The sequence below is a fragment of the Myotis daubentonii genome, chromosome 3, assembly GCF_963259705.1.
Source record: "Myotis daubentonii chromosome 3, mMyoDau2.1, whole genome shotgun sequence".
In the NCBI taxonomy this organism is placed as follows: Eukaryota; Metazoa; Chordata; class Mammalia; order Chiroptera; family Vespertilionidae; genus Myotis; species Myotis daubentonii.
This window is the reverse complement of record NC_081842.1, coordinates 196,339,865-196,367,765: the sequence shown is the minus strand read 5'-3', so window position 1 is coordinate 196,367,765 and position 27,901 is coordinate 196,339,865. Positions and strand designations below refer to the sequence as shown.

The window sequence follows — 27,901 nt, the reverse complement described above, 5'->3', positions numbered from 1 at the left end:
AAGCCAGATTTTCTTGCTCTCGAAGCCTGGCTTCACAGTTTGCTCCCAGGTAGGCCCCGGCCCAGCCAGGCCAAAAACTAGAGCCCTGGAAGGGGAAGCGGAGGGTACCTCCTATCACTGGACTGCCAGCCTGTGGGTGGGGAAGGTGCATCGTCCCAGGTGCTCTGGGTGGACTGAAAGCTGTGCCTCATTCTGCCTCCTGGGCCCCAGACACAGGCCTCGCCTGTTAGGAAGTTCTGCACACTCGCCGCTTCAAAGAAAGGAATTGAGAGGGAGGCGACACCTCCATCAAACATCAGGGATGTTCTCTGAGCATCCTTCCAGCCCGGGGGAGAGGAGCATGCCCTCTGCAGCTAGCCCGGGGTTTCAGGACTGCTGGGCGGGTCTGCTCTCAGCCAGGAGAGTGCTCTGCCAGGCTGGGCCAACCACAGGGCTTCGCAGGGCAGGCATTGGTCTCAGATATGCCATCCCAATCCCCACAGCTTGGGACAGATCCCTCGCTGCCAAGCATGGCGAGCTGTGGGACAGGTGCTCTCTGCCCAGGACAGCTCCACCGGCCCTGCTATGAGCACTGGGCCTGGCGCTAGCCCCGCCCTCAAGAGCAAAGTTTCATGATTTCATTCATAATTTGTATCAGATGTTGAAACTTGGCCCTTGGGGTCCTGAGCCAGCTGTCATGCTCCACTACCCCTGAGAGCTTGCAGGAATGTTCCAGGGAAGCTCGATCCGTCTCCCCCAGCCCCAGCCACTGCTTACTTTGGTTTCTTAAAATGCTTCTTGGCGTTTACTTGTTGCACAACCTCGGCAGCTTAAGAGCGTGGAGCGTTTCTGATGTGGGGACAGAAACCATGCTGGCAGCTCCCTGAGGCAGAGCAAGCTCCCTGGGTGCCCAGTGAAATCCAGTCTGAGACCCCTCTGCGCCAATGCCAGGCTCAGCATGTGCTGTTTTTACACAACAGGTTTTATTGAGGCTGTGTTGACACAGTCAATACCGTTGTTTTTCTTTTCAAAAAGAAGTCCCATTTTCTTGGATTCCCAAGTGCATTTTTTCTGAATCTTCTGTGACACAGGGCACTTAATAGGTATGTAGAGAACTAAGCTGCTTCTACCAGGTTAGAAATGAAATTACTAATGGAAAATACTTAAACCTTAACCGTAAAAAAAGTGAGGAATCAGAATATAAAAATGCACAAGGTAATGCAGTTTTCATTGTTAAAATCTGACATCATTTATCAAAGCTAGCCAGTTAAGTAGACAGCACCTGGAACATAACACTTCGAAGCACCGGCCACCCCTCTCAAAGGCTTCAGGAGTGACTTTTAGCAGAAACTCTTTTGTGAAACAGCCTTTTTGGCTCCCCCGTATCCTCCTTCGAGCCCTGGGTTCTCACTGGGAACTGTGGAATTTCTGCCCATGGGAAGCCCTCCCCAACGGGTCTGATGGTGGCTGTGACCCAGGAAGGGGCTGAGCAGAAGGCCCACGGTTTGAGACGGCTCTCCTGGGTGTTGGGGAGTGAGAACCCCGCTGTGAACCCCCGCCAAAACCTGTTCTTAAAGTGTCACTTGGGCAGATTTGGTTTTCCTTTTTCCTTTTGAAAGTTAGCATGAGCAGTCACAGGGTCGGCTTTGTTGGGAGACGTTGGTGGGAAGAGGACTGGTGAGGGGCCTGCGGGAGCCACAGCTCAGCGAGTCAAAAGTCAGCCATCACCCTCCGTTCTCAACACGGACGTCCTGGCCCTGCCAGGCCCAGCAGTGCAACCAGGTCACGATGACTGACCCAGGCTCACACTTGGGGGGCGGGGGGCGGGCGGCTGGCTTGGGGAGGGCTGATGGAGAGGCCCCACGCCACCGGGAGAGTGGCTATCCCTGCATGGGCAAGCGTCCACCTTCCCTGCCCCAGCACGAATCCCAGCTTTACCCGCTCAGCTCGCACTAAGTGCTGAGGGGAGGGGCGGGATCCTGCCTGTTTCCTGCAGGGGAGCTCTGACTGGGGAAAACGGCAGAAACATCCAGAGCCAACTCATTCCAAAGGGGCCTGCTGGCACCCCTTTTCCCAGAGCCTCAGCCTCCTGGGCCCTAATCCTGCTTAGAACAGGAAATTGGAACCAGAGGTGGGAGGAGAGGAAGCCCCCGCAGATTAACCCCTTTAGTGGACACACACATACATGTGGTTTTTATTAAGGAAAAGCAGGCGGAGTCTTCATGCCTGAGCTTGTGTGCACCTTGTTCTGAGGGCTAAACGAGAGGCTATGCTTTGGGGTCACTTGGATTGGGGGGGGGGTGGCAAGGATCCCTTACAATTTTGTGAGAAAATCAGCCCTCCCCCCAGGAGGTGAAAGGGCTGTCTGTGCCCCTCCCTACGGCCTGGGCACCGGCCCTCTCGCTGAACAGAGCCAGAGCTGGTGGGGGCAGCCCAGGAGATGGAAAGGCATGTGAAGGCTTGCCATCCTGTCCCAGCCCGTGCCCCACCCCTCACAAACCACCATTTCCCATGGCTGCGGCTGGCACCGTGAGGGGGGATGGCCCTTCCCAGGAGCCTGCAGAAGGGGCCACACCTCTACATGCCTGATGCCACAACATCAGCCCTGGGATTGCAGTCCTGGCAGGGGGTCCAATGGCCCCCTCCTTCCCTTACCCCTGGAGGGAAACAGACTCTCCAGGGGACCCACCGTCATATGCTGGAGGTCCCAGGGAGCTGGAAGAGCCCCAGCCAATAACAGAGGCCGTGCCCCTTTCCTTGAGCAGGTACCATCTGGGGGCCAGCAGGAAGGGCAGTGCTTGGGAATATGTCCCCCCGAGGGGATGGATGGGGAGCTCAGTCCCCTCAGCTCTGATGCACAGAGAAGCAGCGTTTCACCACCCAGGAGAGCCCAGGACTCAGGGGGCAGGGTCTCCCACCGCTGGACCGTGTCCTGGGGCCCTGCCTGCAGGCCAGGCAGGGCAGGAATGGGGTCCCAACCCCGACACTGCACAGACACTGCGGGGAGAGGAGGAGCTCAGGCCAGCCTCTTCCAGAAACCACCTCAGCCTGCATGGAGGGAGAAACCAAGTCAGTCTCCTCCGGCCGAGGCCAAGGCCAAGGCATGGCCGCCTCTGTGCCCACCTCTGTTCAGCCTTTGGTTTTTTCTTTAAATGCAGGTTCTTTGTAACTGAGAAGTTCTCTCTACCACTAAAGAGGAGGAGGTCAGGGCAGCAGCGCCCGTGGGTTATGTGGGGCAGAGCAAGAACCCTGAAAAGGAGGAGTGGATGTACTCGGTGGAGTAGAGGCCATTGGCCTGGTCCGAGGGCATCTGCACCCACACCTGGTCGTTGGGCCGCAGCTGGAGCACCGCGCCGCCAGAGGCCTGGTCCAGGTAGCCTTTCTTGTACTCGTCGTAGGTGTAGGTGGCGGGCACGTTGTTCTTGTACAGGGCCACCCACACACTGGTGCCCTTGACGTGCACGTGGTAAGCAAAGTAGTAGACCCCACCCACAGGGCAGGTGAAGATGCCGGTAGCCGGGTTGTAGCCACTGTGGCCGTTGTAGAGAGTCCGGTCAAACTTAACAGGCATGCCGGAGGCGGGAAAGGGTGAGGTGAGCACCGCGGTGAAGGCAGGCGTGGCGTGGGCCGACAGCTCTCCCAGCCCCAACTGCGGCTTGCCGCCCTTGCCCAGCACGGCGCCCTCCACGCCACCATTGGGCAGGTGCAGGCCCGCGATGCCAGTCTCATCGAAGGCCCCCGGGGCGCCAGGGGGGCCAGGAGGCCCCGGAGGCCCAGGAGGGCCTGTGAGTCCTGGGGAACCCGGGACCCCAGGGGGGCCTGTTGGCCCAGCCACACCAGGCTCCCCCACTTTCCCCTCTCCAGGGGGCCCTGGCAGGCCTGGTTCACCCTTTAGGCCTGGCAGACCCTGTGGCCCGATAGGACCAGCTGGGCCCTGGAGTCCTGGTATTCCTGAGGGGCCTCTCAGGCCGGGCTGCCCAGGGAGCCCCAAGTCACCCTTCTGTCCCAGGGCTCCTGCCACCCCTGGTCCCCCAGGGCGACCTGTGAAACCCTGTTCGCCCTTGGGCCCAGTCGGTCCAGGGGGTCCATGGGCCCCTGGAAGCCCCCTCTCTCCTGGGAGCCCAGGTTTCCCAGCCAGCCCATTGGGCCCCTGGTCACCCCGAATGCCAGGCAATCCTGGGGGTCCTCCAGGCCCTACCTCCCCCTTAGGCCCAGGGAACCCACGTCTTCCAGGGAGCCCTGCAGACCCTGGAAGTCCAGGGGGCCCCCCAAGGCCTTGTGGGCCCTGTTCCCCTGGTTCCCCATCCTCACCTGGCTCACCCCTGTCCCCCAAGAGCCCTGGGACTCCAGCTTGGCCCTTGTCCCCCTTGGGGCCTGGCAATCCTGGCATCCCATAGCCAGTGGGGCCTATCAGACCAGGGAGACCCCGGGTCCCTGGTTCCCCTTTGGCCCCTGCTGGGCCCTGTGGCCCTGGCACCCCTGCTGACCCTGGAATCCCCATACCATCCATCCCAGGGGGCCCTTTTGGGCCCAATGCCCCTGGCTCCCCCCTGGGTCCTGGTACCCCGGGAGGGCCAGACGCACCCTTATCTCCAGGGGCCCCAGGAAGCCCATCCAAACCTGGTTTGCCCAAGCCAGCTGGGCCAGGGAGGCCAGGGGGTCCAGGGGCACCCCCCTGCCCTGGGGCCCCAGGCAACCCTGGCTGGCCCACCCCATTATCCCCCTTGAGACCTCGATCACCTGGGGGCCCAGGCTCCCCCTGGGGCCCTGGCTCCCCCCCAAATCCTGGGGGCCCTGGGACCCCCTGAGGGCCTGGTTTCCCAGGAACAGCAATGCCTGAGGGTCCAGGGAGGCCAGGGGGCCCTGGGGGGCCTCGGAGGCCCTGGTCCCCTCGTATCCCTGGCTCCCCACGAAGCCCTGGCTGCCCTGGTGGCCCAGCCTTGCCCGGGAGCCCTGGGGGACCAGCCTTGCCCATCCGGGAGAAGCCTGGGGGGCCAGCAGGGCCAGGCTGCCCATGTAGCCCCGGCTTCCCAGTGCCTGGTTTGCCTGGGAAGCCAGGAGGACCAGGGGGCCCCCGAGGCCCGGGTTTCCCAGGGGGGCCAGGCTCTCCTTTCAGATCCATCGGCAGCAGCGGTAGAGGCATTTCTGAGGGGAGAGAGAGAGAGAGAGAGAGAGAGAGAGAGAGAGAGAGAGAGAGCAGTCAGGGGCCTGGTCAGTGGGACCGAGGACCCTTCTACCCACTCCCCCCCCAGCAGCACGGGGTGCACTGGGAGAAGACAAGGATCTGTATCTGCTCGTGAAGACCACGCCCTGCTCTCCCCTTCCCTGCTCTGACAGAAGATGGAGTTTCAGGGGGTCCATTGGCAATCTTGGGGGCGTCAGGGTTTCCTCACCCAAAGCTCCTAGCATCCAACCTACCCCGGTTGGGAGCCTCATTCTTGCATGCCCGGGAGTGGAATGGCCGCCAGGTGGCGCCAGCAGCCCTCCGTAGAGCCGGTCTGCGCAGCATCCCAGCCCACAATCCCCGCCCCGCCCCTACTCCGCTACAGACCCTCGCTGCCCGCCAGCATCTCCAGGCCCTCGGGGGTGGGAGGCCCTGGGCCAGCATCAGAAAGAGTGGATGTGGGCTCTTAGGTGGTGATTGACGGGCTGTGACCTGGAGCGGGAGCGGGGCGGGCGTCGGTGCCTCAGAGGAGCCTGAGATGGAGGTCGGGAGGCAGGGGGCTGGGGGATCGCCGCTATCCGAGGCCCTGTGCAGCGGGTGGGGAGGTACTCACCCAGGTACTGGCCCTTGCCCTCGCGGAAGGGCGGCCCCACGGGTCCTTTGTGCATGGGCTGCACGTACTGCACCGGCGCGTATCCCGCTGCCCCTCCGGCCCCGCCGCCGGTGGCCGCCGGGGGCCCGCACCCCAGCACCAGCAGGAGCAGCAGAGGCGGCACCGACAGGGGCGTCAGAGCCCACCGCATGGCGTCCACGAACGAGCTGCAGGGAGGAACGGAGGGGGACCATCAAGCCAGCCCCTGGGTGGTTTGGCACCAGGCCCAGGGACTCACAAAAAGCTCAGAAGTTAGATATTCTTCACAAGCAGTTCTCCAAGTCTCAGAGTCTGCACGAGGCATCTCCTAAACCTCCTTAAGCCAGCCATGGTTCTCCATTCCCACTGAGGTCTCGGGCCCCCTCCCCTGGACAACAGCCTGCCCCCACCAGTCACTCTGCAGCCAGACCCCTTCCTGAGCCACGTGCTGAGATGAGCTCTCCAGAGGTGGGAACTCAATCCCCCACTTTAAACAAGGTATTACTCTTGTCATCTGCATTTTCCAGATCACAAAACTAAAGCGAAGGCCTCCTGCAAGCAGAACTGGGATTTGCCTTAGATCTGTCTGACTCCACAGGACCTTGGTGCCCATCGGGGCTCCCCCTCCTTCAGGATCAAGTCCATGTGCTTAGTATGGCGTTCAAGGCTTTTCCCCTCCCCAAGATGGGAATTTTTATTGATAAGCCAGGATTGCCTATTGAATACGTAATATAGTACAATTAACAATAACATAACAGCCGAAACCGGTTTGGCTCAGTGGATAGAGCGTCGGCCTGCGGACTGAAAGGTCCCAGGTTCGATTCCGGTCAAGGGCATGTACCTGGGTTGCGGGCACATCCCCCAGTAGGGGGTGTGCAGGAGGCAGCTGATGGATGTTTCTCTCTCATCGATGTTTCTGGCTCTCTATCTCTCTCCCTTCCTCTCTGTAAAAAATCAATAAAATATATTTAAAAAAAAAAAAAAACAATAACATAACATTCTAACATTTATACTTTTAACTTTCAGAATCACCCTGATCCATATACAAAGCTTTCGTTTCTGGGAAAATCATGTTTTATTTCAACAGTATTCTTCTCATAGGCAAAACAGTTTCTCAAAATAGGGGGTTTATGACTAACATTTCCTAAAGCTTCCTGTGTGAAATGGACACCACATCAGCTGCACCTACTAAAAACCCAAACCTTAAAAGGACCTGGTAGAACCACATCCTACTGAATTATCAAAGATCTACACGGACACGAACCCCCTACCACCGACTCAATTCACTGGGCAGAAGGACGATAATTGGTGGCCTAGTGTCAACATGAAATGGATATATATATATAATTTCAGAGAGGAAGGGAGTAGGAGAGGGAGCTAGAAACCTCAATGGTGAGAGAGAATCACTGATCAGCTACCTCCTGCACACCCCAAACTGGGGATGGAGTCCACAATCCTGGGCATATGCCCTGACTGGGAATTGAACCTGTGACCTCCTGGTTCATAGGTTGATGCTCAACCACTGAGCCACATTGGCCAGGCAGACTTATTCTTAAATAGGTGGCAACATGTCCTATCTAATAAAGATGGAATATGCAAATTGACCATCACTTAGCAACAAAGATGGCAGCACCCACAGCCAATAAGAAGGGTATATGCAAATTAACATGACAAAGATGGCGGCTCCTGGCACCAGAGTGAAGGCAGGAGGCGGTGTCCAGAGTGAAGGCCTGGGTCCTGGGTGCTGGAGGGAAACCGGTGCTGGCAGCCAGAGGAAGGAAGGCCTATTGTTGCACGAATCTTCGTGCATGGGACCTCTAGTCTATATATATAAAACCCGAATATGCAAATAGACTGAACGGCAGAACAACCTAACAACTAGTTGCTATGACTTGTGCTGACCACCAGGGGGCGTGCGCAGACCATTGCGGGTGTCAGCCATGGCGGGATGATGGAGCAAGTGAGCAGGGGCACCAGACCAAGGTGGGGCGCTGGTCACTGTCATGGGGCGAGCCTCTGATGGTTACTGAAAATTCTTTGCTCCCATGTGCCGTGGTCCCACCAGGCGCTTGCACCTGCTGCTGGTGCCGGCCCCAAGGGCTTCGAGCCGTCAGCAGGTGCGAGCAGGGCCAGTGCTGTCAGCGCATGGGAGGAGTGGCAGGAGCGGCGGGAGCGGGGCTGCTGAGGGGGGCGGGGGGCAGGGCTGCAGTGGGAGGGACCAGGCGGGGGCATGGAGGATGGGCCGAGACCCGCCCCTGTGTCCACCGCAGCCTTGCAGCCCATAGTTCCTTTCAAGGTGCATGAATTTGTGCACTGGGCCCCTAGTATATCAATATCATCCCTACTATAGAGGTACACACAAACCAATGTACAAGTCCTTTAAGGGAGAAACTCAGAAACCATCTAGTTTTCCTGAGTTACAATAATTGGAATGAAAATGACCATATTTATGGAACCATGTAATGTGGCCATGTCTTTCGATGAGGCAGATGAAAATATAACTCACTGGCTAGAAATAGTTTTGAAATAAATCTACTCTCACTGATATATGCTTAATTAAAAATGTGTATTTATGGCTTAGTTTCCTCAAGAAAGTAGGATACAAAGGCCTTATAAATCTAACCTGTGCCTATGTCTCCAACCCTGTCACCCACTGTGCCTTTCTCTGCTTTTCCCGCCCCCAGCCCTCTGCTCTAATAACACAGAACTCCTTGTGGCTCCCAGACACCAGGCAGTCTCACACCTCTAGGCCTTTGCACTTGCTGTTTCTCCATCTGCAATGTTCTTCCCTCTCCTACTCCTCCTTCAAGGCTGGGGGAAGCTGTCAACCCTTCTTCCATAAAGTCAACCCCTCATTCCTTTATGTCCCAACCTAGCTCTGTCACAGCATTTAGCTCAGCTCCTGGGTGGGGAGAAACAAGGACTCTAGATTGGGACAGTCAGCCTGGTCCTCCTCTCACCAGCTGAGGGAGCTTAGCTAGAGCGTTCCATTCTGTAAACCTGTTTCCTTATCTGTAAAAAGGGATAATGTGTCCACACAAAATGCTGTATGTGAATGTTCACAGCAACATTATTCATAAAAGCCATAAGGTAGAAATAACACAGATGTGTCTTAACTGATGAATAGACAAAGTGTGGTACATCCATAGGATGGAATATTATGCATCAATGAAAAGAAATGAAGTACTGAGAGAAACCAAGATGGCGGCATAGGTAAACACCGGAGATTGCTGCCTCGCACAACCACTTCAAAAATACAACTAAAAGATGGAACAGCTGTAACCGGTTTGGCTCAGTGGATACAGCGTTGGCCTGTGGACTGAAAGGTCCCGGGTTCGATTCCGGTCAAGGGCATGTACCTTGGTTAAGGGCACATCTCTGGTGGGGAGTGTGCAGGAGGCGGCTGATCGATGTTTCTCTCTCATCAATGTTTCTAACTCTCTATCCCTCTCCCTTCCTCTCTGTAAAAAATCAATGAAATATATTTAAAAAATAAAAAATAAAAGATGGAACAGACATCACCCAGAACCACAGGAAGGCTGGCTGAGGGGAAATTCTACAACTAGAAGGAAAGAGAAAAGCATACTGAGACTCAGAGGAGGCGCAGTGCGGAAGTAAAATATTAAGGTACAGAGGCGCACACAGAGCGGGCTGGCGGCTGAGGGCGCAGTTGTCGTTTTCAATCGGGAGGGAGTCTCAGGCTCTGAGCTCCAGTTCCGGGCGAGTCTCTGGAGACCCAGACTCAAACGGGAGAAGCGGGACTGTCTGGCAGCAGTCGGAACTCGAGGGCAGCTTTCTCTCCGAGGTACTTGCAGCGGTTGCTGGGACACTGAGAGGCAGAGCCTCTGGGGACGGGACTGGGAGCAGCCATAACTGCTCGCTCCGCCCGCCCTGTAGATCCCCTGGGACCCACCTTGCCCAAGCCTTGCACAGAGGCATTTGCGGGATAGCCTCAGGCAAAGGCTAGATTAGCACCTCCCTAGAGGACAGAAGTTCTCCCACTGCAGACACAGCTGATTCTCACAGCCAGTTGGCCTGGAGGTCAAATCCCCCCCAGTATTACCTACAACAATCAAGGCTTAACTACAACAAGACTGTGCACAAAGACCACAAGGGGGTGCACCAAGAAAGCATAAAAAATGCAGAGACAAAGAAACAGGACACAAATGACAGAAATGGAGGATATAGAGTTCAAAACCACACTTTTAAGGTCTCTCAAGAACTGTCTAGAAGCTGCCGATAAATTTAGTAAGGCCCTCGAAAAGACTGGTGAGGCCGCCAATAAATATAGTGAGATCCTCAAGAAATCTAATGAGACCCTCAATGTGGTGATAAAGAACCATCTAGAAATTAAGCATACACTGACTGAAATAAAGAATATTATACAGAATCCCAACAGCAGACTAGAGGAGCGCAAGAATCAAGTCAAAGATTTGAAATGCGAAGAAGCAAAAAACACCCAACCGGAAAAGCAAAATGAAAAAAGAATCCGAAAATACGAAGATAGTGTAAGGAGCCTCTGGGACAGCTTCAAGCGTACCAACATCAGAATTATAGGGGTGCCAGAAGATGAGAGAGAGCAAGATATTGAAAACCTATTTGAAGAAATAATGACAGAAAACTTCCCCCACCTGGTGAAAGAAATAGACCTACAGGTCCAGGAAGCGCAGAGAACCCCAAACAAAAGGAATCCAAAGAGGACCACACCAAGACACATCATAATTAAAATGCCAAGAGCAAAAGACAAAGAGAGAATCTTAAAAGCAGCAAGAGAAAGAAACTCAGTTACCTACAAGGGAGTACCCATACGACTGTCAGCTGATTTCTCAACAGAAACTTTGCTGGCCAGAAGGGAGTGGCAAGAAATATTCAAAGTGATGAATACCAAGAACCTACAACCAAGATTACTTTATCCAGCAAAGCTATCATTCAGAATTGAAGGTCAGATAAAGAGCTTCACAGATAAGGAAAAGCTAAAGGAGTTCATCACCACCAAACCAGTATTATATGAAATGCTGAAAGATATCCTTTAAGAAGAGGAAGAAGAAGAAAAAGGTAAAGATACAAATTATGAACAACAAATACGCATCTATCAACAAGTGAATCTAAGAATCAAGTGAATAAATAATCTGATGAACAGAATGAACTGGTGAATATAATAGAATCAGGGACATAGAAAGGGAATGGACTGACTATTCTTGGGGGGGAAAGGGGCGTGGGAAATGCAGGAAGAGACTGGACAAAAATCGTGCACCTATGGATGAGGACAGTGGGTGGGGAGTGAGGGCGGAGGGTGGGGTAGGAACTGGGAGGAGGGGAGTTATGGGGGGGAAAAAGAGGAACAAATGTAATAATCTGAACAATAAAGATTTAATTTAATAAAAAAAGAAATGAAGTACTGATAACATGCTACAATACAAATGAATCTTGAAAATATGCTAATATCAGTCACAAAATCATATTATATAATTTCATTTATATGAAGTGTCCAAAATAGGTAAATCTATAGAGCTAGAAAGTAGATTAGTGGTTGCCTAGGGCAGGGGTAGGAAGTTATGAGGAGAGACTACTAATGGATACATGTTCTAGAATCGATTGTAATGATGGTTATACAACTCTGGGCTCATGGCTGGCGAGCACAGTGGCCATGGCGGGAGCCTCTCCCACCTCCATGGCAGCACTAAGGACCCTGGGGGAAGTGCAGGGAATGGGCTTAGGCTGGCAGTCAGACATCCCCCGACGGGTCCTGGACTGCAAGAGGGCACAGGCCAGGCTGAGGGAGCCCTCCCCCCCAGTGCGCGGATGTCATGCACCAGGCCTCTAGTTTAATATATGTTTATTGATTTCAGAGAGGAAGGAAGAGGGAGAGAGAGATAGAAACATCAATGATGAGAAAGAATCATCGATTGACTGCCTCCTGCACACCCCACACTGGGGATCGAGCTTGCAATCCAGGCATGTGCCCTTGACTGGAATCAAACCTGGGACCCTTCAGTCCGCAGGCCGATGCTCTAGCCACTGAACCAAACTAGCTAGGGCATGAATATATTTGTAAAAGTCATTGAATCATACACATTAAATGGGTCCGTTATATAATACATGAATCATATCCCAATAAAGATGTCTTTAAACAGGCTAACAACCTGCTTCTAGGCTGCTGTGCTGATAGAGATATTGCACAATATTTGAATGGGGGGCAATATGGCATTTTGCACCCAAAGAAAGTCCCATTTCCCCTCAAATGTCTGCTTGGTGCTCCTCTCACCCCACTCAGGGGCCTCTGGGCACCAGTGCCTGGCCTCCGGGGGGCCCAGGGGAAGCTTGTGCACACTGGGGTTGCCTGTGGGGAGCAGAACCTCCCTAGTAACTGGGTGCATCTGGGCCTGCAGTCCCACATTCCCCTAAACCCAGTCTCATACAGAGCTTTGCAGGCATGAATGCAGGGCTCTGGAGAAGGTTGGGGGAGCTGCCAACACAGCTCTGGGTTCAAATCCCAGCTCTGCCATCAACCGGTTCTGTAACTTTGGGCAGGTCACACAACCTCCCTGAGCCTCAGCCCGATAGTGATACCACCACTGCCAGGGCGCCCCACGCGCCAGACCCAAGCAGGCTTCATTCAATGGGACCCCCTCACTGACCCCCACCCCCGGGGCTCATACGTTCATGTCCTCGCTTCACAGACCCTGAAGCAGAAGCTTAGGCCCATGACTGGGAAGGTGTGAGAGCTGAGGCCTCATCAGGGGCCCTGCTCTAACTGCCAGGTGACGGATGCCAGCACTCACGAGGCTGACCGTGCAGGCCCGGCCTCCGGGTCCTGCTGATGGAGGCGCTGGCCAGCACAGCCTGACAGCCTAACATTTACATCCCTGCATTCAGCCTGGGAAGCATGCTGGCGCCGCTTTAGAGATGAGGAAGACGGTGCAGTCAGGACCTAAACCGGGCAGTCTGAGCCTTGAGCCCCAGCCCCTCACCACCTTACCATCCCAGCTCTCCTGAGCAGGAAAAGGGGCCTCCTGAGCTGGGGGCCCAGAGGCCAGGGGGGGCACCTGAGCTGGGGGCCCAGAGGCCAGGGGGGAGCAGTGCTCACACTCACAGGGCCAGAATGTCTGCGTGGTGCGGGGCCAGGGCTGGAGGAGCAGGTAGCAGGGGCAGGGAATGCAGCAGGAAGCACGGGGAGGGGAGGGAGCCCTCGGGCCTGAGTGGGCCGGAGGCCAACGTCATAGGAGGACTCAGGACAGCCCTGGCTCTAGGGACAGGAGCCAAGGCCTCGCTGGGAGTGGAGAGTGATGGAAAGGACAGGCCACCTCAGGCTCAGCGGGGAGGACAGTGGGGGACACAGGCAGACATTTGCCAAAGGAAGAGCCAAAGCTAGTTGAGTTGGGACAGGGCCCCCTACGAGCTCCCTACCTTTCATTCCTCCTTGGCAATGGGGCTTTCCAGGCAGTGTCCCGCCCCCCCCCCCACCGTGGCTCCCTGAACTCGCGCCCCCCCCCACCACCACCTTCCCACAGCATCTCCTGAACCTGCACCAGGCGGGGCAGGACCCCAGCAGCGCTTCCTCTGGAGGAGAAGTGTCTGTGGGGAAAAGGCAGCTCTCACTGAGCACAGAGACCTGCCAGCACCGGCCTAGGCACTTCATGTTCCCGAGGTGTCACTCCCACCAGGGCCCTGGGCGAGGGGAGCTGTTACTCCTCTTCCTGTGCATGAGGAGCCCGAGGCTCGGAGAAGTGGTGATGTCTAGAGTGGGAGCCAGATTTGAACAGAGGCCGTCAGGAACCTGAGCTCTTAACCACACTGCGACGTCCTGCGGGGGAGGGCGGGGAGGAGGGAACAGCCAGGGCGCGAGAGCCAGACCGAAAGAGAAGCACACGGAGAGAAAGAGTCGCCTGTGGGTTTGAGGAGGCGAGTACTCGGGCTCTAAGAGGCAAGGCTGGCACATGCCAGTCTGGGTGAGGGTTGGGGGATGGGAGCGAGCACATGGCCGAAGACGGGTGCCGAGCCTGTTTCAGGGGCTGCACAAACATGATTCCCTGGAATGGTACACTCCCGGCAGCAGCCAGGTGGGACAGACTACCCCCACCGCCACCCAGCCACCATCAGAGCCAGGGTGCCTGGGCACCTCTGAGCCCCCCACCCCCGCCTTCTCACGGCTACCCCTGCCCCCTACACACACAGGCTCCCCCAGGCTCTCTGGCCTCGGTGTGCAGTTCTGGCCTCTGTGGCTCCAGGCCTACCTCCTACTTATTCCTGGATGTCGGAAACCTCCTGGCTCCCTCCTGGACTCCGCTGATGCCTGCGGGTCCCCATCTCAGTTCTTATTTCTCTTCTGACTCCTCTACTCTCTCTACCCTCCACATACCCCCGACTCTGTGCCCAACACAGGATTTGGCTGGCAAACAGTGATGCTCAATAAATGTTTGATGAGCTCAATTCACCATCAACTTTAAAGATCAGGCCAATAACTCATAGTCCTTTCTTCGGGCTGCACAGATACCTGTCACACACACCCTTTCCCCGCCCCAGGCCAGAGGGGACGAGGCCAGGACATTCCCGCGGCCTCAAAGAACTTCAGCTGCGAACAGCCTGCCCAGGGAACAGAGGCACAAAGGAAAACTGGTTCATTCCCTAGGTCCTTGTGCTTCCAGAGAGGAATGGTGGGAGGGCCTGGAGGCTCAAGCCTGCTTCTGCTGGGTGACCTTGGGCAAGCCATCACCCTCTCTGGTAACCTCGTCAGGAGAAAGGCAGGGGCCAGGGCAGCTGGGAAGGGGCTGGGCCGGCAGGGGCACGAGGTGGGGCGCACAAGGAGACGGATTGAGCAGTGGCGGCGGCAGGGTGGACGCGGTGTTTGGACAGCTGCAAGTCCTTAACGGGGATTTCCCCCCTTTTCAACAAATCCCCGTAAAACAGCATTTTGTCCAAGTCAGCGTTTTGTGGCAGCCTGGGCCTCCTCCCAGGCCGGCCAAGGAGGCTGGCTGGGAGCGGGTAGTGCTCTGGGGGTCTTTCAGACCACGGTGGGGGAGGAGTAGGTCCCGGGCAGGAAGAAGTGGTATGAATGCAACACCCCCCCCCCCAACTACACACACACACACACACACACACACACACACACACACACACATACACACACACACGGCTTGCGGCTGCAGGAGTGGACCGGGCACCAGCTAACTGACCTCTCTCCTCCAATCTCCTCAGTGGGTCCTGCCCCGGGGTGACTAGCAGAGGGGGCCGAGGTGACCCTATGGAATTTCGAGGCCCGCATATTCCCTACCCCATTTCACAGATGAGCTCTCAGAGGCCAGATGATAAAGGGGGCCGGAGGGAGGGGGCCCCCAGTGGACGGTGCAGAGGTGTGGCTGGGGTGGCCCTGGTGGCCCCCTCCTGGGCGGGTGGACGAACCACAGTCCTGCGCGGGTCCTTCAGCTCCAAGCCCGGGACCCCAGACGGGCAGGCGGCTGCAGCCGAGGGAGCAGTGGGGAGCGCGCAGGCAGCCCCAGGGCCTGGCCAAGCCACAGGTATGTTATGAGACGCTTCCTGTTGTGGAGACATTTCTGCGGGATAGGGATCGGCTGCCCCGCTTGCTCCCCGTGCCTCCTGTCTCCCTGCTCTCCCAGCCTGCTCTCTGCTCTCTCCCTGGGTCTCTGCCCCTGACTAATTCCTCTCTGTGTTTCTGTCTGTCTCTCTCCAGCCCTGTCTCTGCCACCTCAGCAGGTGAACAGCATTTCTTGCTCAGTCTCTCCCTCTCTGGGGTCCATCCTGGGAGTCCCTAAGGCCCTGGCAGCCCCTGGACGCCCCTTCAAGCACGGCTACTTACCAGCTGGTGATCTTGGGCAAGTGAATTAACCTCTCTGAACCTCAGTGTCCTCATCTGTGAAAGGATTAACTGAGACGATCTGAGCGACAGCACCCCCAGGTGTGCTGCACTGTCCTGCTACCCTGGTGGCCAGGAAGTTCTATCTTCAGTCTAACCTCAGTTCCTCCTGCTGTAAAGCAACATCTCCTCCAACTCTTACAAAACTCAGGTGACTTGCTGCCAAAGGCCAGGACCTTGTGAAAGTGCCCGAACATCCATTTCCTGGCCTTCTAGGCTTTTTCTCAGACTACTTCTGAGATGAAACTGACCAGGGTCACATGGTCTGCTCAGGACCAGGATGGAATTATGGATCTTGGAGAGAAACAGAGACACTGCCCTCCTTGCTCGCTGGGCAGGATGCCCACCCACAAATGCCTAACCGGGCAGCTCCAGACTTCTCCAGGGTTCCTGAGCTCCCACCCCCCACCACTCCCCCAGCTTGGGAAATTGGAGAGCCTTTCCCCGCCCTCCTTTACCGAGTCTCAGCTGAAGGAGGTTCTGTCTCCCGCTCAAGGCCCAGGCCCCTCCACACCTCTTCCTCAGGGCCTCTCGCTGTCCATGGGTGCCTCCCTCCCCTCCCCAGTCTCCAGCCCCTCCAGCCCATGTCCGCACAGGCCGAACTCCGCCGCCGGCCCCCAGCCACCCTCATCTCTTTCCAGCCTTCTCAGCCAAGCTTCTCGAAAGCATGTCTTTACCCCTCAGTCCCACTCAGGCTCACTCCCACCCTCTGACCCTGGTGCTTCCTTCCCTCCAGCACTGAATTCACCCTGGGACTATGCTCCCCTCCTTCCTGGGAAGGTTCCTCCTGGAATTCCCCTCTGCCACTCTGCAGACCCAGGCTTGCTCCAAGGGGCTGGCTCTGGCCTCATCTCTCCTATCTCCATGTTCCTCCTGCACTTTGTAGCTCACACCCATCCCACCATCAGGGACTCCCCCATCTGTCTGGGCTGCCACCACTGCCCTGAGCCCAGACTCTGTGCTCAGTGATGAGCGGAGCAGGTTCGCCTGGCCGGCCCTCAGAGACCTGCACCCAAACTGCTGTCACTACTTGCTTCTCCCCTACTCCCAGGTGCCCAGGCCAGAAGCCAGGGGCACTTCTGACCTTCCTTCCTTACAGGGCAGTCAGGAGTCCCTCTAGCCGGTGCAATGCCTTAATTAGCACAATAGAAAAGGCCACTCTCCCTCCTGCCAGCTCAGGCCCCACTCACTGCCGTTCCCGGGTGGCCTGTACGGGAGCCAACTGCACAACTGCACGTGACAGCCCCGTTCCTTCACCCTCACCCCCCAATCCAACCCGTCTCCCCTACTTCTCTCACTTCTGTTCCCTCTCCTCTTCCCCGCAGCCTCTGCCTTCATATAGACCTTGCACTCTCCCAACACGCAGCCCAGAGCCTAGCACGTCCCACCCCTCCATAAAGATTTGTTCAATGAGATGGCTGCATCCTCCCCTGGACTGTCACAGTAGCTGGTCTCCCACCCCTCGCCCTCAGCGTCGCTGTTCTCCCTGACACATCCTGTAGGTACTGCAACAGCGCTTCTCAAATGTCAGTGTGCACCAGACAGTGGCTGTTGTTTGTTTTGTGAATCCTCACCCAAGGACATTTTTTTCCATTGATTTTTAGAGAAAGTGGAGGACAGGGAGGAAGGGGGAGAGAGACAACGATATGAGAGAGACACATCGTTGGTTGCTTCCCACATGCGCCCAGACCGGGGCCAGGGATCAAACCTGCAACCCAGGCACATGCCCTTGACCAGGAATTGAACACCGTGACCCTTCAGCGTGCGGCCAATGCTCTAACCACTGAAGCACAGTGGCCCGGGCGCATCAGACAGTTTTTTTGAAACACAGGTTCTTAAGCACCACCACCCTCAGGGATCCTGACTCAGTAGGTGTGGGGCAGGGCCCAGCATCTGCATCTCTAACAGCTCTGGCTCCGTATCTGTGGACTCACTTGGCTCTGCTCTGCCAGGCCCCTCACCTGCTCTGGATTCTCCAGTGGCTGCCTGATACCAACACAGTAAATCCCATGTTATTCTCATGGGGCTTCCTGGAGGAGGAGGCAGACTTTAAACTCTGTAGGATGCGGATCAATTAAGATGGGAGGCGGGTGCCGTAACCGGTTTGGCTCAGTGGATAGAGCGTCGGCCTGCGGACTGAAAGGTCCCAGGTTCGATTCCGGTCAAGGGCATGTACCTTGGTTGCGGGCACATCCCCAGTAGGAGGTGTGCAAGAGGCAGCTGATCGATGTTTCTCTATCATCGATGTTTCTAACTCTCTGTCTCTCTCCCTTCCTCTCTGTCAAAAATCAATAAAATATATTAAAAAAAAAAAAAATAGATGGGAGGCGGGTAAAAAGGGTGGAGAGAGACTGATGGTGAGCCCCACAAAGCCCTGAGGTCACGAGGGGTGCGGGGGGGGACACCCTAACAGTTATGTGTAAGGGAGCCCTGCGGGTGGGTGTCACGCCCATCTGTGTCCCTTCCTTCCGTCTCTGTCCCTAAATCCAGGTCCAGCTGCCTGTGATCAGGCATCTCCTGGTGGGTCTTGCCCCCTACCTCTGTGTCCCGTCCCATTTGTCTGCCGGCCTCTGTGGCCCTGCTTGTCCTTCTTGTCCTCTCCTGTATGCTTGTACCGAGATCCCTGTCTGAGCTCCAGGCTCTGTAAACCCCGAGCTGTTGGTCACTTGATGGGACCCTCGGAAAGACAGCATCTATAGCCCCGATGCTCGTGCCACCTTCAGGTCTGTGTCTGACCTGCCTGACGACCCCTGGGCAGCCCCACAAGGTCCGCATGGGGGTTTGTGGGTCCAGTGCCCATGAGCTGTGCTCTCAGTCCCACGGTATCCATAGGAGACTCTGACCCCCTCAAATCTCAATGTGCAGGTATGAGGACTGCTCCAAAGCCAAAGGGCTGCCTGGAATCCGGGAACTGGGGGGAAGGGGCCGGCAGGCTGGGCCAGGGCTGCCTGGGGCCACCTCATCACCCAGAGTTCTCAGCTCTGGGCAGGTGGTGGGACAGGCGGGCCTCCCTACCAGGCTTCACTTCCACCAAGAGTCCCAATGTCCTCACCTCCCAGACCCCAGGGGACCTCACTCTGGGAAGCAGCATTGGAAGGAGGCGTGAAGGACAGGTCAGAGTTCAACAAGCTCTGAGGGATGACGGTGGAACGTTTGAAACTGAGAGCAGAGCAAACAGCAGGGCAAGGAGCCTGGGGTGGGTATGCAGGAGGCAGGAACCTATGGGCCAGCGACTCAAGAGAGACTTTGGCTGGAGATAAAACTGGGCTTCACTGACAGGGTTCCTGCAGCCTGGATGAGGGCCATGGACTCGCCCTGGGGGAAACATCCACGTTTAGGGGGTGAGAGGAACCCGGTGCACCCGAGCCCCAGCGTTCTGATAGCCAGACACTCCAAACTTCGCAGTGTTTCCTTGTACCCGCCTGCCTGCCTTCGCCTGCATGTGGTCCCCTGATTGCCCTTTCTGTCTCTCTCCTCCAGGCAAACATGTTATTCCTCATTTAAGACCCAGTTCAAATGCCTCCTCCTCCAAGCAGCTTCCCCTGCCTCCCTCAGGGAAAATCTTCTCCTCCTAGACATCTCTCCCCACACCCCCACCTCATCCCTGACTGGGCTTGGCACATAGTAGGTGTTCAATACAGTAGGTGCACAGTAGGTGCTCTGGCTTTAGACCTCTGACTACCCACCTCCCACTTCCAGCCAAGCCTTCAGGGTGACCGCTCACAGGGCCCCTTTTTCTCTGTGGCTCTTCCAGAGTTCTCAGCTCTGGGCTGGAGGGGGCAGGGCTGGACCTCCCTCCCCACAGGCAGCTAGGTCCACCACCTGGGCCCCAGCCTCTACCAATCTCTGAGACTAGACACCCAACTAACTCCCCTGGGGAGGAGCCTCTTGGGGCACCTAAGTGGCCAGGGAGGTAGGAATAACTAGATGGGGGCAGCTGACCCAGAAGAGGCCCTGGGCAGGACCAGGACAACAGTGCACCCTCAGGAGTTGGCCAGGGAACTGGCCCTTCCCTGCCCGGGCTCAGGCCTCCGCTGGTGCCATCACTCACTTCCCAGCAGACGCCCTGAGTTTCTAACCAGGCCTGGACATTGAAGGGCCCCCCCAGGCCCAGCCACCCCCGGGCCCCGGGCCAGGCCAGGCAGGGCCCCTTCGCTGCCAATCCCTCGCCTTCTGGTTCACATTTGCAGCCTTTTCCGGAGCGCCACCCGCCGCCCGCTGCCTCCCCACGCCTGCCAAAATTCCTGGGCCTTCGTGGCTTCCCCACGCGGTGGCGGCAGCGGCGGTGGCGGCGGGGCAGGGAAGGGGCCCGGCAGGAGCACAGCCAGGCCGCTGCACCCGGGCAGGCCAAGCAAACACAGGCCCACGCCAAGGAGCCGGGGAGAAATAGTTCACAAATGAGAAAAAGCTGCTTCCGAGTTGGGCCGAGATTTTAAAGCCCGGGCCGCAGGGAGCTGAGGTCACCTGCAAGAGGGGCTGCCTGCTGGACACCCCGGGCTGGGAGGGGCTTCCACGCAGCAGGGGGGAGCAAGCTTAGGCAGCAGCCGGCAGTGGCCTCGGCCGCTGGGATGTTCCTGCTGGATGCCCCCAGTCTAGCTTACCTTTCGGGTTGAGGGGCCGCTAAGGTCCCAGCAGAGGCGAGGCCTGAGGACGGAAGAGAGAAACGGTCAGGAAGGTGCCAGAGCCCGGGAAGCCTTCTGCCCTAACTCACAGCCACCCCAGTGCCTGCCCTGGGCGTCGTACCAACAGCCCCTGCTGGAACATTGGCCCCAACCTCAGTCGCTCTCCTCAGGAAGCCAGGAGGTGGCTCCCTTCATTCATTTCATGCATACTTAGCCGTGTGCACGGGCTGCCTGGCCCTGACTTGATGGAGTGCCTCCTGTCCCGGGCCCAGGCTTAAGAAGCCCCTTCTGTGTGCCAGCGTTCACGCTAGAAAAATCCCTACTACGTATCAGGCCCTGGGCTGGGGTGCCCCTCCACAAGCTAGGGTTCCTGCCTGGAGGAGCTCCTACTGTGTGGGGGACCCTAGGCTGGGCTTTGGGACACAGAAATGGCCTAGCCCCATGCCCTGTCCTGCCCTGATTTAGCTGGAAGCATCAGACAAGTGGCCACCACGCAATTGGCAAAGATCTCTGGGCTGCGGGAACACAGAGCAGGGAACATTGCCTCCCCTCTTGGTTTCCCCAAAAGGATTCATGTGGAAGGGACACTGGAGCTGGATCCTGAAGGGTGAGTAGGAGCCTGAAAGGCAGACAAAGTCAGAAAAGAAATGTCTGGCTGCTTGGAAGTAGGAAGCTGCTTGGCAGATCCAGGGAAGATCCAGAAGTGCTGTGGGGTTGAAAGGACAAGCAGCAGCTGAGAAAGAGGCGGCAACCTAGTGAGGAGCCTTGAATGCCATGCTTGCATTCCTCGGGAAGGCAATGGGGAGCCATGGAAGGTTGTTGAGCAGGGAGGTGATATGGTCAGGACCTTGAATAGCCAGGTCCCCATTTCTGCCTCAATCAACCATGATACCAGGTGGTTGCAAGCCCTAGTCCAGGTCACACAGCTGTCCACAGGGGAGCTGAGGCTATAGGCCAGGGCCAGGTGTAACTCATGGGTGGATGGGGAGGGAACACCCAGCCAGCCCACCTGGCAGGAGACCTACTGGCCGCGTCACTCTCTCCCTCAGCTGCTTGCTCGCCTCTGCCTGCCCCCATGGAAACTCTGACATCCTGGCCCCGTCTCTCACTGTACAAGCAGCCAGATGCTAAAGCCAGCAGCACCTAGGCCTTCCCTCCAACTCGGCTGAGCCTGCCTCCCTCCCTACCACTCTGAACACCGTGACCGCACAGGTAGGTCTGAAGGCCCAGTCTGGCTGATGGAGCTGGGTGGGAGGTCCTACTGCCCAACTCATCCCCTGCTTCTCTGGCCCCCACCCCCACCCCACCATGAGGCGAGGGGAGGGAAAGTGACATATTGGGTCTGGGTTTTTTAAGAATAAACATGGGTTTAAATGAGTGATGACAAGGAGAGGCAATCAGTCCAGGCCATGGAAACAGCATGTGTGAGGGTTTGGAGGTGTGAAAACTCAGGGTGGAAATCAAAAATAAACAAATGAACTGACTAAACATAGCTAACATTTACTGTGCATCTACTACATGCCAAGTACTCTCCCGAGAGCTCTCAGGGAATTATCTCATTTATCCTTACAACAATCCAGTGAAGTAGCTACTTTGTTTCCCCTTTAAAGCAGCAGTTCTCAACCTGTGGGTCGCGACCCCTTTGGCGGTCGAATGACCCTTTCACAGGGGTTGCCTAAGACCATCCTGCATATCAGATATTTACATTACGATTCATAACTGTAGTAACATTACAGTTATGAAGTAGCAACGAAAATAATTTTATGGTTGGGTCACAACATGAGGAACTGTATTTAAAGGGCCAGAAGGTTGAGAACCACTGCTTTATACAGATGTGGAAATCTAGGCACAGAGAGGTTAAGTAACTGGCCCAGGGTCACACAGCTCATAAGGGGTAGAATCTGACTCTGAAGTTAGGCTGTTGACTCCAAAGCTTGGGTTGTTAACTTCTCCACTATACAGGTGATGTGAGATGAGGAGGGCTGGCTGGGGTCGGCCTGAGAAATGCCTTGAATATCAGGATGAGAGAGCCGGGGCCCAGCTCAAAGCTGGCTTCCCACACCCTCCACCCACGTTAGCCCTTTAAATCCCAAGTACATATTATGTACCAGACACAGCACTCGGCATGCTCCAGGCGTTCTTCTGTCACACTCTCCCATCCCCGCGTAAGGCAGGGATTACTGTCCTCTTTTCCTGGGAAGCAGGCGGCATCCATTCTCCACGATTATGGGACTAGAAAGCACTGGGGCTTGCCCAGCCCCCAAAATGGCCAAACCCTGTGCACTCGGGCTTCCTGGAGCCTCTGCTCCAGGTCCTTGTCCCTGCTTCTCCGCCCCCACCCCGTGCTGCCTCAACCCAGATGGCAACACGGCCCTCAAGGCCGGGAACGGTGGGCAGCTCCCATCGGGGGCTTCAGGGGCCCACTCCGGTTGACCAGGGTTCCCTCCTCGGTCCTACACAATAGGAAGCTGGGGCGGGTTGGTGGGCCAGGGCAGTGCCTGAGCCAACTTCAATGGGACTCTGTTCTTAACCTCCACCCCCAGCTGCCTTCCCTAATCTCCTCCGTGAGCCTCTCCCCTGCGATATCCCCTCCTTGCACAGAGCCTGCCACCAGCTAAATTCCAGGCCAGATGTGGGTGGGACAGTATGCACCCCCGGCCCCACCAGCTTCTATGAGCTGCAGGGCTCCCAGGGAGGACGGCCGGCGCCCCAGTCCCGCATCCTCATCCCAACTTTCCAAGCTGAGTTGCTGATGGCCCCGAGGCCATCGTCGGCCTCTCCCAGAGGGAGAAGTCCCCGCTTTCTGAGTCTCTACCTGGAGCAGGCCCTGGGCTGTCTTGCCTGACAAATCACATGATGGGTTAAGAGCCCAGCTTCATGCGTTCTGCTCCCAGCCCCACCTCTGACTAGCAGTGACCTCACTCACCTGTGCCTCGGCTTCTTAGAGCATCTGTGAGGATGAAACGAGTTGGTTTCATACGGTGAACTTCAAGCAGAGCTTGACATAAAGGAGCGGTTAATAAATGTTCACTAGTATTATATTACTATATTACCGTGACACCTCCCAAAGCCCTGTGAGGTGAGATTATTAACCCCTCTTTTACAGCTGAAGCAACTGAGGCTCGGAGAGAAGTCACGCCCAAGTTCGCCCAGCTAGCCAGGGGAGGATGGTCCCAGAGTTTGGACCCAAGCTGTGAGTCCACAGATGACCCACAGATAATGGGGACAGCCTCCCAGCTCCCTGGAGCTGAGGCATAGTGTGCCTGGGGGTGGGGCTGAGGGTGGGGGTCCTCCACACGCCCTCAGCCCCTCCTGCCTCCTTCCAGGTGCGCCCCCACCCAGGCCCTGCTGCCGCTGCAGGGGGCGCTGTGCATTCCTGGCTAAGCGGGGGATTTGCTGTGCTCCCGGAACTATGAGAAGAATGTCTGCCACGAGCTGAGCCGTGGTCGCCTGTCAGAGGGCGCGTGGCCCGGAGGGCTCACACAGAGCTGCTGGGCGGCCAGGAGCAGCCACAGCGGAAGGAAGGACAGAAATCCTCTGGGTATGGAGGGCTGTGATGTTAGATGTGGAGAGACCTCCGGAGACCTTTCAGGAGAGGAGAAGTGACCCCATCCCCCACCACCTCCGCTGCTCCTCACCTGAGAGCCCGGATGGCATCTCGCAGGCGGATTATGGAGACCCAGAGAGTCACCTGAGGCCACACCGAAGGGACCAGGACCCCTTCCTCCCAGGGGCGGTCTCCCTCCCAGGGCCCGCGGGGCCAGTGCCCAACCCTCACTGTTCTGGGCTCTCTCTGGGCCTGACCTTCTCATGCCTGCTGTTCCCCTGTGCCCTCCTCCCCAGAAAAGCCCTTGTGCTGTGAAAGGGATTGGTGCTCTGTGCATGCTCCCCACTGGGCTCCCTTTGCTTTTCCACCACACCGGGCAGGGAGCAGGGACCGGGGGCTCAGTGGGAAGAACGTGAGCTGTGCGTGCTCACAGACCTGGGAGTGAATCCCAGTCCGGCCCTCAGCATGGTGACACGTGACCAGTGACCAGCCTCTGGGAGCCTCCACTTCCCTCTCTGTTAAATGGGTCACCAAGCCCCGCAGCATGGTTACAAGGACTAAATGAGACAGGGACCTGGCACACAGTAGGTGCCCAATAAACTCTTATTGGTCCCCTCCCGCAATGGGACAGAGAGAAGAATGGAAATTAGGGAACTTCAGTTGACAAGGTTCCCTCCACCCCAAGTGTTGCGGGGGGGGGGGGGGGGGGGCGGGTAGGCTCTGGGAGGAAGAGAGCCCTGAGCCCCGGGTCCTGGCCTTGGGACTCAATCCTCCCACTGGCTGCTGAGTGACCTCAGGCAAGTTCCTCTCTGAGTCTCTATAAGCCCATCCATGAAGTGAGCCCAGCTCTCCCATGAGGCACCAGCCCTCTGCCACCCGCTTCCTCTGCCCTCCAAGAGCCAGGACTCAGCCCAACCAGGTTACATGGGGCGAGTCACCTCCCAATTAAAAACTTTCCAAGGCCCTCCCCAGGATCTCATCGGAGTGTTTAACACACTGATCAGAAGTCTGGGTGAAAGTGCTGCACCCCGATGACTGCGTGAGCTGGGACCCTCCTCACCCCTCTGCAGGCAAAATGACCCTAGATACAAGTATTAACATTCCCATTTGGTAGGTGGGGAAACTGAGGCACAGAGCTGGAATGTCCCTTACTCAGGGTCACAGGAAAAGTAACCCCGGTCTGTCTGGCTCCCATGGCCATCTCTTCCCCTCACTGCATGTACTGCCTTCACTCAAGGCCCGCTGTCCACACACCACCACCCCGTAAATGACCACAGAACAGTCTGGGATTTCCTATTGGAGTGTGGCCTCCCTAGCTGATGTCTGGGCAATCATGTGTACACACATGACCTCCCACTCCCACCTGAGCTTCTGTACACACCCCAGGCCTCCCAGACACTACTCCCCCACCCAACTCATGGCCACACTCAACACCCAGACCCCTGCCCTCCCAGCTCAACAGACTCTTGAGTCCAAGCCCATGTCTCCTCTGGGGACAGACCAGTCACCCCAGGCAAAGCTCCTGCCCTGTCTTCTGTTCATCCCGCCAACCAGTCACTGAGGCCTGTCTAGTCTCTCTTCTTACTCTCCATCTATTTCTTCCTCTCATTCCCATGGCAACCACCCCTTCCTCCCAGGACAATAGTCTCCTTGACTATAAGATCCCCTTTTGTCCGTGACCCCCAAAGAAACCAGAGTGATAGCCAGATTGTACCCCTCTGCAGTTCACACCCTTTCTCGGGACAAGGTCTTTGGAAATCTGACCTCAAAGTAGTCGTCAGTCCCTCTCACTCACTCCCCCGCTGTATAAGCCAACAGCAACTCACTGCCCCTGAGAGAACTCTGCAGCTTCCCACCTCCGCACCTTTGCACATGCTGTTCCCTCTGATTGGAATGCCCTCCCCTTCACCCTGTCCATCCCCTGCACCTGTCAAAGTTCTCGTTCTTGAAAGCTCCAGCCAGCTGCTGCCTCCCTGACCACCCCTCCCGCACACACTTCATCCTGCATGGTGTACCTGGACGGACACCCTGAGACACGGCTGCACCCCACATGAGTGGTTGCTGTGCCCCAGGTTCCTGCACCCCAACTTGCAAGGGCCTCAGGCCATAGATGGGACCAGTTCATCTGAGGCCCCACTTCCTACAAGGGAAGCCCTAGGCTTGCCCCTGGAGGATAGGGGTCTGGAGTGCGGGGGCAGCAGGGCAGGGAAGCTGGGGTTCCGCCCATGTCTGGTCTGGCTCAGGCCCAGGGCAGGGGTGGTAGTGGAGGTGCTCAGGATGAGGGCCCTGTTTAGTATCTTTCCCTTCTCTCTTGCTAGCAGATACATTCAGTTCCATTTTTTCTTTTCCCTTCCTCTGAGCCAAAGAGCGGAAACACTTATTTTCTCTGGGTAGACAATGTGAAACCAGAGAGAGAGTCCCCGGTGAGTGTGTCTGAGTGTGAGTGTGAGTGTGAGTGAGGGGATGTGCGTGTGTTGTCCTGTCTGAGTCTGTCTGGCAGGGCTGTGCGGGCGGCCGTGTGTCTGTAGGAGCCTGGGTGTGTGCAGGTATGTGCACGTGCCCTGTCGTTTCAGCGTCTCTGGTGGAGTGTGTTTCAGTAGAGCACGTTCACCTGTGCGACTGTGTGTGACTGTCAGTGGCAGGGAGTGTAGCTCTGCATGACTGTGTATGCCTGGTGTGTCCTCACTATCGTTGGGGGGCGATTGTGCGTCCCAGGGTCTGGCGGTGTTCAGCAGCCCAGCAGGAGGCCAGTGGGGACATCTCCCCCCTAACAGAGACGCCGACTCCCCAGGGTGCCTCCTCAGACCCACCTCCTCCCCTGGGCTCAGGACAGGGGAGATCCGTTCCCAGAGAGGGACCCCAGGCTGCCTGCCCCTCCAGCCACCTCAGCCCCTCGGCCCCCAGACCTTCCATATGTGCCTGCAGCTCCTGGAAGGCTAGGGCTCTCTGAGTGGCCACCGGACGAGGCAGGCCTAGCACCAGGCACCCAGGCAGCGGGAGGAAGGACGTGAGGGCTGCCAGGGTCCCCCTGAGGGAGGTCAGCAGCACTTCCGTGTCAGGACCTCGCACGCTCTCACACACACTGAGGGTCTCGCACACTTACTGACACGCTCATTGAGAACATCCTGGCAGACACTCGCTGTCCCCGCTCACCCCACAAGTGCACACGCTGACAGGCTCATAGGCAGCAGCACACACACACAACAAGCAGACTCAGGGGGCCTGCCTGTCCCCAGCTCGAAACTCCTGGGCTCCGCAGTCTGAACAGCATTTCTCCGTCCAGGGACTCCTGGGGCCACTGTGTCTCCAGCCCCAAGACAGACACACTGGGCCGTCGGTCCCCCGGGCTGGCAGCAGCCCCCTCACCCCTGCAAAGTGGGCCTGGGGCTGGGGAGGCCGGAGCCTCCGGGAGGGACATTCCGCAGAAACTGTCTCCTGTTGGGGGAGGTGCTGCCAGGACACCTAGAACAGGAGGGACGGGGGACAGAAGCAGGAAGACGGAGAAACGGAGAGGTGGCCAGCCGACCAGCCAAGGCAGAGCGAGGCCAGGGGAGGGCTGGGGGGCGTCCCTGCCCACTGGAGGGCGCTCTGAGGCCCCTCGCGCCACCTCTCCTCCACCTGGCCAAGGAGGCTGTGTCCCTCCCCGTTCTCAGGTGGGAAGACGCCCGGAGGCCAGGTGACAAGCTCAAAGTCAGGGAGCCCACCGGGTCGTCTGATGGGGGCGCCCGGCTTCTGGGAGAGGGAGAGCGGAGGGGCCCCATCTGGGGTTCTGCCTGGGCAACTTCAGAGGGGAAGGGGCGCAGGGAGCTGGGGGGGCGCCCTCACCCTGTGCGCATCCAGATCCAGCCCCACCCGGTGCCCACGGAGGCGGCCGCCCAGCCGCCCGGACAGCCTCGGGGCAGCGTGGGCTGGGTCCTCCCCCGGGTGCCCCCCACACCCGGCAGCCGCACCAGCCTCCTCGCCTTTACCTGCAGGGTCCGCCAGGCGCCGCTCCGGACCCTGGAGGGCAGCCCAGGGCGCGGGCTCCGCGGAGGGGGCGTCGTCGGGGTCCGCGCCGGCGGGTCTCCGCGTCGCTCTGCCGGCCGCC

At 57.4% G+C, this 27,901-nt stretch overlaps 1 protein-coding gene across 1 annotated transcript; it reads right to left on the bottom strand.

Annotated features, from left to right (window-relative positions):
* Positions 1-951: 951 nt before the first annotated feature.
* COL8A2 (collagen type VIII alpha 2 chain) lies at positions 952-27,901 on the bottom strand. The gene is made up of 4 exons (XM_059690192.1): positions 27,783-27,901; positions 20,247-20,289; positions 5,757-5,962; positions 952-5,124 (listed from the first exon to the last, which is right to left on the bottom strand). Exons 3-4 carry the CDS (start codon positions 5,944-5,946, stop codon positions 3,206-3,208), a joined length of 2,109 nt encoding a protein of 702 aa, XP_059546175.1. The 5' UTR covers positions 5,947-5,962; positions 20,247-20,289; positions 27,783-27,901; the 3' UTR covers positions 952-3,205.